Below are 14,899 nucleotides of genomic sequence, written 5' to 3'. Positions count from 1 at the left end.
TTAAAATCATTAATTTCTAATGTTTTCAAAATATTTATTAACGAATTAAATTTGATATGATAGGTTTCAATTATAAAATTAAATCATTTTACTCTATTTGTGTGTGTTACTACTAGACTAAATTATTCAAAATTTTTTGGTAACATGATGTAATCTTTTTAACAACTTTGTTTTGATTGGTTCATTTAGTTAAAGTAAATCATTAAAATTAATTCAGTTCTCAATATTTCAATTGTAGAATCTTTTCAAACAACAAAAGTTACTAGGAAATGATTACTATTACTTTAATTTTACTATTACTCTATTTACTATTACTATTTAAGTTATCTATTACGATAAAAATGCAAAAAAATATTGAGCTTTTCTGGTAAATTTACAATAAATAGTAATTATAAAACTTTCTGACTGCATATTAATCTTAACGATACAATTTTTTTAATTGTCATAAAATTTTCTATTTAATAATGTCAATGTCAAACTTGCCAATTGAGCTAAAAGTTATGGTAAAATAATTAATTTTTTTTATTATAAACATTTACAACAATCAACTTTAAACGATTAAAAAAATAGGTTAAATATGTCATTTTCCTTATATTTAACATATTAATAATCAAAATCAGTATTAATTTAAAACAATTTTTTTTTGTTCTGAATTATTTTTTTTTATATGTAAATACTATTTTTTAATAATATTAAAACTTAGAAGTGATAGATAAAGTCTAATTGCACATTTGAAAACATCGCGAAAAGTTGTTTAGAATAGTATATTTTTGTTTCTGATGAAAGTTCCTTATAGTCCAGTGTATAAAACTTAAAACTTTGTTAACTGTTATAACTTTATCAAAAATAATCAAATCAAAATAATTTTTTTTTATTTAGAGGCATGTTTTTACCTATCATTTAGTTTTTTTTTTTATAAATCTAACCCTTTACCTGCCCACAAGAAGGATTCAAAATGATGACTTTTTTTTTTTTAGTTAAAGTAAATCATTAAAATTAATTCAGCTCTGGATATTTCAATTGGAGAATCTTTTTAAACACCAAAAGTTACTAGGAAATTATTACTATTATTTCTATTTAAGCTATATATTACGATAAAAATACAAAAAAACATTGAATTTTTAGATAAATTTAGAATAAATAGTAATTATAAAATTTCCTGACTGCATATCAATCTTAAAAATAGCATTGTTTTAATTCTCATAAAATTTTCTATTTAATAATGTCAATTTCAAACTTGTAATTGAGCTAAAAGTTATGGTAACATATTCAATTTTTTTTACTGTAAACTTTCACAAAACTCTATCAAAAATTTTTCATCAACATTAAAGAACCAAAAAAATAGGTTGAAAATGAAAATTTGGACTGATTTTTTTTAACATATTAAAAATAAAATCAGTAATAATTTGAAAACAAATTTTTTTTCTTTTAATTATTTTTTTATGTGTAATTAGTAATAATATAAAAAATTAGAAGTGTAATTGCAGATTTGAAAACAACGCGAAAAGTTGATTTAGAGAAGTATATTTTTGCTTCTGATGAAAGTTCCTTGTGATACAGTGCATTTATTTATAGTAACAAACAGTTTTTACTGAAAAATATTGTATCAAACCCTTTAAATTTTTATACGCGTTAAAAATATATGAATATAAACTCCATTTTATTTTTATATCTCCGTAAAAATTACAATATTATTGAATATCAATTTCATACTAAATTTAATAATTATAATTAGTATTTATTCATATATTATATTTTAAAATCAAAGAACTACTAATGAGGATATAATTAAAGAAATAAGAGTTGATGATGCTTTTGGAATAATCCATCAATTTCTCTAAATATTCTATATATTTTGAAGTACAAATTAATTAAATAATTTTTTTTTTCAAAAAATAATTTTACCCAATCTATTTGATATTGTATTTAAGGCCGGCCTAAATTGAACATATTTAAATTTAATTTGAGTTATATAAATATTATTAAGTACATCAAAAGACCCTATAATAGTTGAATTTTATGGCTTATATTTTATGTTAGTCCGAAATGAATGTTTTAAAAAACCTTTATTCATCTATTCTTACAACGATGTGATTTAATTGCTAAAATTTAAACATGGATTCTAACAAGTAAAAAATATAAAGTATATAAATGTCACAGGGGAAAACCACCATTATTAGTTTATTCGTGTAATTTTCTTAGGAAAGGGAAAAAAAAGTTATAAAATTCTATGATTTTAATAATATAACAATAACAGAACAATAAATATTTCAGTACTTCTTTTTTTAGAATAAAAAACACATAAAATCGTTATCTCCATATTTTATAATGTTACTTATTTATTCATAATTATTTCAATAACTACTTTCTATTTACATAATTGAATATGGAAACATTTTTGAGTTAAACCACTATTCTTACTGATAGGCAATACAAGTTTTTGTATATTTTTAATAATTTAATAATTATTTGACCTATTTAAAATAAAAAAAAATTAATTTCATTAAATTAAATGATAATTAGAACTAAAAAATTAGTAATTGTTTTAGTACATACTACATTATTAAATAAACTTGCTTGAAATATGTTCTGATTAAAATACTATTACAACTATACTTTTTTCCATTTTCTATTTTAATTATAATTAGTATAAAATTTTAAGTCGATTATAGAACATTTTACCATACAATATTTCAAACGAATTGTTAATAGTAATTTTTTTACTTTACTATATTAATAAATTACATAAATATTCAATTCAAAATACTAAACATAAGAAAAATACGTCAAGATCTTAATTACTTTGTTATTTCTTTATTTTAAGATAAATAGGTCGGTAGCCATTCTTTGGAATTATAGTATTATTCATAATACTACAATAATAGTTTAAATATATTATGTTTACTTAAATTAATTTAAGTGTCTATCTTATATTTTATTACAAAAAATATTGTACTCCTTCATTGTATTATTTGAACTAAGTACTAGTATTTATGTATATTTATGATACTGTTATTATTTATCTGAACGTGACTTGTTTGAAATAATACTTAATGATAATTTATGAATAGAATTGATTGAAATAACTAAATAATATCACAGAAATATGTAGTAAAAAAAAACTAAAAACAAATATTTTATGTACAACTAAAAATATCACAAATAAAAAATAAATTAAGTTTACTTTACAAAAGTTCAAAACTATTCACTACTTAATTATAATGAAATAGTGGAGCGATGATTTTTGATGTGATTTGGAAGGATAATGGTGGAATCAATTTTAATGGGAAATTTTCAAGGGTCGTATATCAACAGGTACTTCAGAGCTACTATTTGATTCTCCATCCATGTATTCAAAGAAAGTTTCCTGCGGCATACCAGCTATGACAGAAGTGTAATCTGATTTGGATGTCGTAGCCGTCAATACAGAGGGTTGTCGTACATCTGAAACTGGCATTGGCGTAGTAGAAACTAGATTTACTGTTTCAACAATTTCCGGAATTGTGGTTAGAGTTTGTAAGACAGATAAAGGTCCTGTTTTAATTTGATCCTGTTTTCGCGGTAAAACTTTAGTAACTGTAGGAACAACTTCAGTACTTATTTCGAATAGTTTTATTGGGAGTTGGTCTGTTTTAACTTTTTTTGATTGACTTGGTGAAAATTTTTTTTGTACTTCTAATTTTTTATTTTTAAAATTTACTGATTTTCTGATTGGAAGTTCCGTTTGAACCTGTATAGGGTTTGTTGTTTTAATTGTAGTCGTAATGTCCATTTCAGTTGCTTTGGCAGTTGCGATAGCTGCTTCTACTACTCGTTGTCCTATTGATTTTTCAATTATTTGTGGACTTTCTGTTTCTTGCTCAGTCACTTCCTCTTCTTCGGGCACATCGGTAACCAGTTGTTGTATATAATCGGTTTGTAAATCATTGTTAACTGGCATGTCGACAATGGTCTCCTGATCATCATTTATTTGTTGATTATTGTCAGTTTGTGGATAATAATCAACTTGTTGGTCACTATCAATTGGTTTGTCATTATCGATTTCTTGGTCATTTTCAATTTGTTGACTGTTATCAGTTTGTTTATCGTTGTCAAATTGTTCATTATCATACTGTTGGTCAATATTTGTTTGTTGTTTGTCATCGATCTGTTGAGATTCTAAAATTTGTTTGTCAACAGATCGTAGTTCACCATTTTTATCATCACTATAATCTTTAGTTTGTTCTACTTGATCATCACATGGTGGTTGCAAATTTTCTTCGTTTTGTACTATGTCTTCTGCATATCTTTCATGTCTTCCGTATGGATTTATATCCTGATCGTAATTCATTATTTCGTCTTCGTATAGAATTTTTCTAGGGTTTCTTGAACGTTCAATAGTTCCACGCCACTTTTCAGCAGTATCCATGAGTTGTTGTAAAATCTGTGATGATGGGTGATCCAGCTGCGATCCAGTCGTTGTGTGACCAGGATACATGCCTTCTACAACTGTTTCAAACTTATTATCGGTGCCAGGAACTTTTACAAATTTACATTTAAGTGTAACCGGTACGTTAATATAAGTGGGCAACTCAACAGACTCTCCATTTAACAGAGAGGTATCAATACGAACAGCATTTTTTGGTTGTTGTGGAGTTCTGTCAAATCGTCGGCTTGCTGCAACTACGGGAATTTTGGGATGTGGCGTAGTAATACTTTCCATTCGTTGCCAATTACCAGAGCTCTCAACAATGTCATCATCTTCTTCGTTCTCATCTTCATCCCTGCTGTCTATTTTTTCTGGGATAGCGTAACGTCTACGCCCATTGTTTTGCGGTACCCAATCTTCTTCTTCCTCATCTAAAAGCCGCATGCTACCGGGCATGCCCTTCACTATACTACAAGCGAATAAAAGAAGTAAAAAAAGTTTTTCATCCATATCCTTAAATTATATATTTATTATATTTGTTATTTTTACTTGACCGTTCAACGTTTTTGCGTCTACTAAACTACGCGGAACTGCATACCACGAGTTTTATATAACGTTTTAGATTCAACATCACGCTCATTTAACCATTTTATTATTATTTACTAAACAGTAAGTCTAAAACGAGCGTAACTTTATACCATTACTAATGTCGTGATGTTATTGTGATCAGAAAAATATGCCCCTCAAAAATTACAAAGGTATTTAGCATCTACCATTTTAAGAACTAAGAGTGACCAGGTCATAGACATGAAGACATCACGTCTATTCAAAACATTACTGTAAATATAGTATAATAATAATAATAATATAAGTTTGGGAAACAATAACTAAACGAATTTATGCGTAGTTGTTAAGTCCCAATAAAAAGTTAATTGTTGAATTTTTTACACATAAGTATTGATAAAAATATTTGATTATTTAGTAAATATCTCATTAAATATGAATTATTTTAATTTTAAAGTGAAAAGTAATACGTGATTGAAATAATTGATATTCTAAGGAAAGTAATTGTTATATCTGTATTATATACTTATTATATGAAAATAATTATATGATAAAGTATTCAAATTTTTTAGAATTAGGTTAATCAATAAAAAAATCTAAAAAATATTAATAAAATAGTTAGCAGAAGATAACCTGTTTTTATTCAACTCGTAATCTCTAAAATTTTACATTTAAATCGTGAATTTATGTTTTAGATTATTATCATTTTTGAGTTACATCATTATTTCACATGATCACATTTAGTCTAAGCTGCAATAAATTTCAAATGGACACTTGAGCCTATTCTTTAAAAATTCCGAGTAATTTTTGGTATTTATTTATGTCCTCAGAGTTACGACTATTAACGGTCTTTTGTAACATGTTGGCTAAATAGGCACGTTATATTGCATTAGTATTCATTGTGTCTTATAAGAAATCTGACCTTGTTTCATTTAAAATAACTCTAACATTGTTAGACTAGTTGTTAGTGTATTAATTTTTAAACAAATATGATTACACAAACATAATATTATTCATAAAACTTCATAATATTTTAGTAGAATTAATCAAATCAATTCATTTTATTTTTTTAAATATATAATCCAGAAAAATAATTTAGTATTAATTAGTAACTGATTAAATAGTAAAAATTTTAAAATCATGATGGACTATATATATCTAATACTTTCGAAGAATACACACAATTATATTTTGTGTTTATATTGTACTAGAATTATTTATATAGGTAAATGGTAGAACATTGTTGAAAAAAATTATTTTTTATAAGTCCAAAAATAATAATCAATTTTTATTTATTTTTCTAAAAAGTCATGTAAAGTTAAATTCTAAATACTTTTTTATTCGTCCTTTAGTAAATATTCAAAGATACAAAAAATTACATTTAATGTAAATGTTAAGATATATTTAATTTAATTAAGTGTTAAATTTTATGATAACTTTTAAGTTATAAATGAATGGGTTGTAATTAACTAATTATCTTTATTTTAATTAACACTCCTCGTGTATATTTTTAAATATGATATACATTTTTTATATCTTTCAAACAAGGCAGCAAGAAAAGCAAGAAGTAATATCCTTATTATACAACAAAATTATGATTATATCTTTTTTTTTTTAATACGAAAATGACAGGTTGTAGATTGAAAAATGATTGAACAGCAAAATTATTTTGCCCCAAAAATTATAAATTACCATAAAATAGCCATCATATTCGTTTCATAAACTAAATAACTGAATCAATAAGTTGATTTCTTTTCACTTTAAAAGAAGTCAGCAACATAAATCGCTAGGAATATTAAAGAAATAAATTTATTTTTTTTATGATATTAAGTCATTTAAATTCACGGTTTGAAATTTATCATTTATAAAATTAATCAGTCAAGTCAAAACACAAAATTGATTTTTCCATTTAGTACAAGATATTTAAAATGTTCACCTTATTACTACTTACCACAACATTAAATAAAACTTCTTATGGTATTAATATTACTGTAATCATATATTCAACTAGTTATAAATGAGAAAAATACTTTTATTATACTTGTACAATGCATTTTTTAAGTCATAGAAATAATTCTTTGTTATTTTATTTAAAATTATGACTTATTACTAATTTTAGAGAGTTGTTTTGAAATTTATAATTACATAATTTAAGTATTTATATTACAACAAAAAAATTAAGAGCTCAGCATTTTATTCCTAAATTGGCAACTATTAATCGATATTACGATTATACTACTAAATTATGTTATAGTTTTATTAAATCAACGATCTTAATTATTTTTTCAATTGTTCTTAATAAATATAGAAATATACCGTCCTCGACATGAAGAAAATATATGTATAAGTTCTAAAAAAAAATTATATTAGTTGATAAGAAATGTTGATACATAAAATGGCGCATGATGAAAAAATGCTAAATATGTTTTCTTAAACATAGACAAAGAAAATAACAAAAACAATAACACAAGTTGTCCTTATGCTTTATCAATAGTTAATGCAATATTTTACTAGTGGTTTATTATTGACTTTCGTTAAACGTAGTCGTGCATTGAAATTGAAAGACACATTTATTCGTCGACATGTTACTACTTCGTTTTTTATTTGTTTTTTTATCGCTTGTTTCATTTGTTTTTGCCAAAACAGCGCTACTTGACAATAGATTTGCTCCAAGAGATCTTTTAAGTAATTTACGAAAGGCTCCCAGAGTGACTTCTGTTGGTTCCAAAGAAGAGTCACCGGCAAAAAGATATCTGACCAATCTACAGAACAAATATTCTAATTTGATGCACAAGCCATGGGATCGTAAGTATAACAAACATAAGAATATGAAAGTCTGGGGCGCATGAGTTGTAACTATTGTTTAAATAATTATTTTTCATTTAATTGTTTATTATTTATATGTAATTTTTTTAGCTTTAGATTAACATGAAGCAAAACATTATACAGATATTTATTATATTTATTTACTATATTTTACATTTTTAATCATTTTTGAAGTACAAAATATATTGTTTTATGTTTTTATAAAAAATATTTTTATTTCTAATTTATGCTAAAGTAGTTATTATACAAATTAATACTTAGGTCAAATACATAAAAACATCAGTCATTTTGACGTGTACAATATTTAGGTGAATTATTTATAGATTTTTGACGCCCATTTCGAACCTGGCTTCAGATTTTTTCTATCAAATCTAGTTTATGAGATAACTACTAATTAGTAATTAAGTAAAAATTAAATAGTTAAATCATTGTAAATACTTAAATGAAAAGTAATATATATATATTACTTTCTAAATATAATTTTATGATGTTAAAAAATTTTTTCCAAAATTTGGACCTTATCCATCAAGTTTAACTATTTTTATAGGCCTTAAAATTTGAAATTAATGGAATTTTTCACAAAAAAAAAGATGAACTATAGACTGTAACTATTTTTGGCTTAATCTCATAATTATGAAATAGTTACAATAAATATATAATTTTTCAAGTAGTTCAATAATATAATTTTTTTGTGTTTAATATGACAAAAATTTTGTAAAAACGAAATTACGGAAAAAAATATACTTACAGGTAATAATTTAAATACACTGAAATCTTATTTTTATTAGATTTTTTGGTACAGTTTTTTATGAAATTCAAATAAAAATTTTATAGTCTCGTGTATTTAACTCTTTTTTAACTCTTAAGACAATTGTGTAATTAGATTTTGTATAGGACAACTATTTCATGATTTAGTTTTTTTTATTAGGATTTAAACGATACAATATTGTACTTTGATTGCGCTATTAAAAAAGAGTTGAAATTAACAGTTAAAATGAATATGAAAAACTAGAACATTATTTTATGATAAATTTAAACAAGCAGTAAATATTATTATTATTATTATTATTATTATTCACTTAAAAAAGACGAAAATATTAGTTCATGAGTAATATCATTTGAATTGTATTAATCAATTAATTAATTACATTTTAACACAACGATCGTACATAAAAATTAAAAATCGCTAAAGGTAAATTTATTATTAGATATTGTAAATTATTCATCATCATCGTTCATGAATTCCGCCTTAAATACTGGTTTGCATATATTGTCGTTTAAATCCCTTCTGTAACCGTTGGGGCACTGGGTTAGCATTGGTGCACCTGTATAATAATATGTAACAACAGCAAAAAAATTAGAATACATAAATATGCAGCGTCATCAATTATGAATAAAACGCCTATTTTACCAGAAACTATTGAAAAATGTTTATTTTTGTTAAAAGAAATTATTATTATTTGGTATAAAAAACTTTAACATTATGTAGTAAAATAATTTTCTTTCATATCTTTGGAAATAAAAAACATTATTTTTAATTTGCTTTAATGAGAATTCCTATTTTTATTTTTATTTTAATACAATTTTAAAAAATTTGATCTTATATAATATTTTTTATCCAATCATATTTTTAACTGTTGCATATTGATACTTTCGGTAGTTAAAGTTAAGTAATTGTAGACTTATGAATAATAGTAGACTTCATTTTTTTATTTTGTCTTAATATCGTTAATTAAGGTATTATACAGATATTTTAAATACATCATGTTTATTAATAAACACATACATTTACATCCAATATAAATTTACTTTCGGACATTGACGGTAAACTGGTGTGGGCCATTATTCTTAGTTACTAACTTAATTAAAATTGTATAGGCTATCATGAAACAAAATATTAATTCTTTTAGTCCTTAAAGCCAAATTATTGATGAATTTTTATTTCAAATCAAAATTATTAAACAATCTTAAAACAATAGCGGTTGATGGATTAAAAAAAATTATAAGAACAAATTTGTTTGTATTTTATTTGTATCACAATTCAAAATTCAAAATAGGATATCTCCATTTAGTGTAGAATTATTTAATCACGTGATTTTGATCTCTGTGCAAAAACAAAATATTCAATTGTTTCTGAAAATATCAGTGTCTTGTCCCTAAATTGATCACTTTATACATACATAGATCTACAAATCGATTATATAAACTAAATATATTGTTTAATAAATTATACTAGAAGTTCAGTGACGTATCCAAGGGAGCTAAAAAGGCTTTGGTATTACTAACCCTATAGTTTAACTTACAAATATTCTCAAAAAAAGAAAGTAGACACTAAAATTTAATTTTGGTATATATCTTCCTCCCCAATAAAAAAAATCTGAGATGATACAGCTAGTATTTTTTCCTAAAGATCTATATTAAATTATTTAAAATTCTGCTATTGTATGCTTTACATTTTAGCCGTTGAACAAAATGATAACTCACAGAAGTTGCAAAAAGTTATTTAATTCAGTAATTAAATATGAGATATCTTTTAGAATATTAATGATACTTTTTGTATTAGTTAAATTGTATTGTGTTTCGAGGAAAAAAAAAGTTATTTTAGTAAAAAAGTTTAAACAAAAATTATTTTTAAATGCTGCAATTTGCAATATTAAGATTTCATTTCCATGATTATGATGAATATTGTAAAGGCCACAAATATTATTTGTACAATTTTTTTTTATTTATATATTATACACTCACTATATTATACGATATAGTAAATACAACCAATTTGATTAAATTAAATAAGTACTTGAAATACACATAAATACATTGTACATTCTTTCAATTTTAATATACAAAAATCAATTTAGCAATTTTAAAGTTTTAGCTATATTAAAAAATGATTTTACACTGACAAAAATATTTATGTAATATTTGAATTTCAAATTTGTATTCTCTTTAAATAAATTAGTTATTCAGAAAAATTAAAAATATGTTTTAACTTCAAATGAATTATTTCTTATAAATTGGTTTCAACATAACTAAAATACACAAATAATTTTTTCAATTTTTAACCATTATAAGATTTAAGCTTACAAATTTTGAACAAAATGAAAACTTTCGATTTGAAAACAATAATAATTCAAACGATTTTTTAATATCTATAAATAAGTTTTATATGCCAATCGGCTAGGTCACTTATAGTTTTCTTGCCCGTGATATATAAGTAAAATAAATAGTCTATTTAACTGTAGTAAAGGTCATCCAGATGATCAAAAATAGACTAATTACAACATCAATTCGCCCTTATGAGCTCACAGTGTAACAGCTCTAGTGGTCGACATTCCTTATAATTATCACTTGTTAAATTGATTGTGCATTAAATATTTTTATAAAAGATTCATTGAGAATTATTATTAGATTACCGGAAATTTATTTAATTTTGGCTGAACATATGTCACGTTTACATTATCTAAATTAGATATATATATTACTCGAACTCTTGTCCATTCACATGTCGACAACTACAAGCCTATTTTCTATAGCTATCGGTTTGGCGTAACCAGCAAAATATATAAATTCTTATAAATAATATCATTACTGATAAATGCACCAAAAAATTACTCATAACTGATAATTTTTTGATAATATATCAATGTTTGATTGTTTTTGAATTACATAAATCAAAATTTTATATGATAATTCACATAAACACGCCAATAAATTATAAAAAGGGCTTTCAACAAAAAAAACATTTTAAGGAGTAAAATATTCTTTAATGTAATTAATGAGTTATGTAAACACATTTATAAACTGGAGATAATCGCAATTTTTCAAGTCACATATAAAGTGGAATTATTATTTTACATACTGGTGGATTATTTGGCTTCAAAAACAATCAAATTTAAAACTCTAAATTCAATATTAAGTCAATAACCAATTGTGTCTTTTTTTAAGATTTTTGGTTTTCAATTATAATATAGCATTAAAATTTAATTATAAAATGTATTTACCGATTAGTTCACATACTACAACAGTTGACAAAACAAGTAGCACTAAAAATTTTATGAATGTTGCCAACATATTTACAATCCTTAGTTGTGACTACTATAAAGCAAATTTTTGTAATAATGAGTTAACATGTACTATTCATCAACTCAAGCCTGATGATTTATATTTACTTAAAATTAAATTAATTTGAACAACTGTTTCAAATCGAATAAAATATACGTTAAGTACCAATATTACATTAAAGTGACAATAGTATAAGGTGATGTGATAAAAAAATCCATTATAAATTTCCTCAAAAAATAGAATTTCATTACACCAATAGTTTTTAAAACCAAAAATATTTTTCTTTTTTAGCATAGATGCGAAGCTGAGTATGATTTTGTGATAGTGTGTAGTTTTTTTTATGTCTGTCCATGAAAATTCTTAGCCCTCAATAGACCTGATTTTATAATCAATATGTTATAAAAATCCGATTTTAATCTGCTTGAATCTATTGTTGTTCAAATTTGAAAAACCCCTCATTTTTATATTTAAAAAAAACCTCAAAATTACACTACTATAAAAATAGCATACTTTTAGCATATAATTTTTTTTATGTATTTTAAAACTGATATGAGTTTTTTTGAAAAACAATTAAATTCAAATTAAATTTTAATAAAATATAATATAAGCAATAAACTTTCTTTTGGTACATTTCTTTTGAAAAACAGATTAAAAACCTAGTGCAGGAAGAATTAAAAAAACCATTTACGCATGTACAAAAAAAAAAATTTTCAAATCGATTTTTGAAAATGTTCTGGAAGATTTGACTTCTAAATTGTGTCAAATTTAAGATTTTGAAGTAGCACAATAATTAGCACAAATAACATTCAAATAGAACAATTGTCTCTACTATGTGAGATTAGCAATCACAAAAATATATAACGTCAATTCCAATTAAGCAAATTATTTAATAAGTTGTGTTTTAAGTTAAAAAGATTTGGCTTTTTCAACTTCTTTTTGACAGTAGTTGATATAAGTAATGTACATTAATATGCATTAGATCGGCGCTCAGAATTTAAAGTATTTGCTTATATTTTTGGATTAGTATAATAAGTTACAAAATTCTATACAATTTTATGACATCTTACATAAAATTAAAATGTATTTTTTTGCTTATGTTAATGTTTTTTTTAAAAACTATGCTTCTTCAAAGTTTTTTCTACTTTTTCGGCTTATTTTATGTATATAATTACAATTAATAACAATGACATTTAAATATTTTCATTACATACGAATTTATTTTGGTTATTTATTAGTGGCGTCGGTCGTTGCAGACTGTAGAGTAATAAAAATATTCCAACGCTGCTTATGGAAAATCAAACTATAACTAATTCTTGTTGTTTCGACGATATCAATAAATAATGTATTTTATAAATAGTACGAGACCACCATAATTTAATAACCACGAAAGGGATAACCGATCACGTTGTATTAACTAATGATTTGTTGATCTTTGTTGTGTACTTAAAATAAAATGGGAATAGATTAGGTATCAGCTAGTATGCTTTTAAAACACACTAGGGTATGAAATTTTTTCCACAAACCGCATGTCTTATATTGTAAAATGTGTAAGTTAAAGATAAAGTTTTGAAAAAAATGTAATATATCTCAACACTTAAAAATTGATAAACACGTTAAAAGTGTCGAGCGTCATTAAAAATATATGCGAAATAAAACCCAATCACTTTTAATCAATCAAAATTCAGCGAAACTAAATTTCAATACGGATTTACAACAAGGTTTTTGCCAATATTCAGTTAAATAAGTATTCTAACAATATATTTAGAATATTTTTAAAAAAGTGTATTGGTAATAGTATCCTTAAAGAATAGACATTACGAGAAGGTTATATTGGTGACATTTTTAATACAACTAAATAAAATGAAAATGTAATGTTACGTCTATCAAGTGTCATTAATCTATATAATCTTTTACATTTTTTATTAGATGTAAGGTTTTGATTAGTAAACCTGTAAACGCAGTTATCATCTGACATACACCAATTAACTTATTGGTTCATTACAAATTGAAATGGCAACAATACATTTTACAAATATAGGTACAACATAAACTATGCAACATGATTTTTTAACTATGTGTCACGAAATATTTCAGGTAAAACAGTCGAATAATAAAAACAGTATAGCTATTACTAGGTTTTCTGTAAAATTTAATATTTAACAGGGTATAATTTTTTGGAAAAGATAAATAATTAAATAGAAACTCACACGCTCAATTTTATCAAGGAAACTAAAAATAATGAAACGGATTTTATGTTATGGTTTGTGAATGACAAAGCAATATTATTTACATTTCCGTATGTTACACACTCCGTTATTTACCAAATGTACATATACTTATAATAATTAGTAAAATGCAGTACAATTAATAACATTCAAGATTAGAAATTCAACAAATTTAATATCAAAAGAAAACATCCACCATCATTTTTTTTATAAATGTCAGGGCGTATTCGAGTAATAATAAAAAATGGATATCTGTCTAAATAGTTGTTTTATTAATTCAAAAAGACCTTTTCAACTATTCATAACCATAACATGTAATAGAATTGAATGGAATATAATACCATAAAGAAGAGTTCAATACCTTACAAATTATATCTACAATCGTTAAATAAAAGTAATTCTTCTTAGAATCACATAAAAATATTATCAACGGACATGAATTAAATATTTTTATTTTCAAGTGATAAACCAACTTATTTATAATTCGAGTTGATGCAGTCTGTAAACAAACTGCATTAACGGGAATTATATATTAAGTCAGTTTTTCTCTTTCAACCATTTGTTTCCTAATAATTAAATATTCACAAATGAAATCACATTTAATTTAAATATGTTATGGGTTAATAACATTTAAAGGTAAGAAGATAAAGTATAAAAGGTGGTTAAGTATTGTGCACAAATGACTTTATTCACTGTGTCTCATACATTTTTCTCTATCTCCAACTTTCGTTTGATATTAAGTCAAATACGATTTCATTGCTAATATTTTTCACAAAATAAATATAATTAAACAGAAAAAGAAAAATATTCTTCA

General features: G+C 23.9%; 1 protein-coding gene and 1 long non-coding RNA gene across 2 annotated transcripts; both read right to left on the bottom strand.

The window, feature by feature from the left end:
- Positions 1-3,280: 3,280 nt before the first annotated feature.
- Positions 3,281-4,864, bottom strand: LOC126902110 (probable serine/threonine-protein kinase kinX). Its single transcript, XM_050679134.1, has 2 exons — positions 3,701-4,864; positions 3,281-3,550 (listed from the first exon to the last, which is right to left on the bottom strand). Exons 1-2 carry the CDS (start codon positions 4,862-4,864, stop codon positions 3,281-3,283), a joined length of 1,434 nt encoding a protein of 477 aa, XP_050535091.1.
- A 2,754-nt stretch (positions 4,865-7,618) lies between these two features.
- Positions 7,619-11,921, bottom strand: LOC126901818 (uncharacterized). The gene is made up of 2 exons (XR_007703129.1): positions 11,800-11,921; positions 7,619-9,123 (listed from the first exon to the last, which is right to left on the bottom strand). It is a non-coding gene; the product is annotated as an uncharacterized LOC126901818 (long non-coding RNA).
- Positions 11,922-14,899: the final 2,978 nt, after the last annotated feature.

Source organism: Daktulosphaira vitifoliae, unplaced genomic scaffold (genome assembly GCF_025091365.1).
Source record: "Daktulosphaira vitifoliae isolate Bord-2020 unplaced genomic scaffold, ASM2509136v1 Scaffold_3, whole genome shotgun sequence".
NCBI classification, from domain to species: Eukaryota; Metazoa; Arthropoda; class Insecta; order Hemiptera; family Phylloxeridae; genus Daktulosphaira; species Daktulosphaira vitifoliae.
The sequence above is the reverse complement of the archived record's forward strand: the minus strand, read 5'-3'. Positions and strand labels throughout refer to the sequence as shown.

Excerpts from the sequence above, each read along its gene's own strand:
- LOC126902110 (XM_050679134.1), bottom strand. The coding sequence starts at position 4,864 with ATGCCCGGTAGCATGCGGCTTTTAGATGAGGAAGAAGAAGATTGGGTA. Across the intron at positions 3,551-3,700 it reads AACTTCCAATCAGAAAATCA|GATCAAATTAAAACAGGACC; the intron begins GTAAATTTTAAA and ends CCGCGAAAACAG.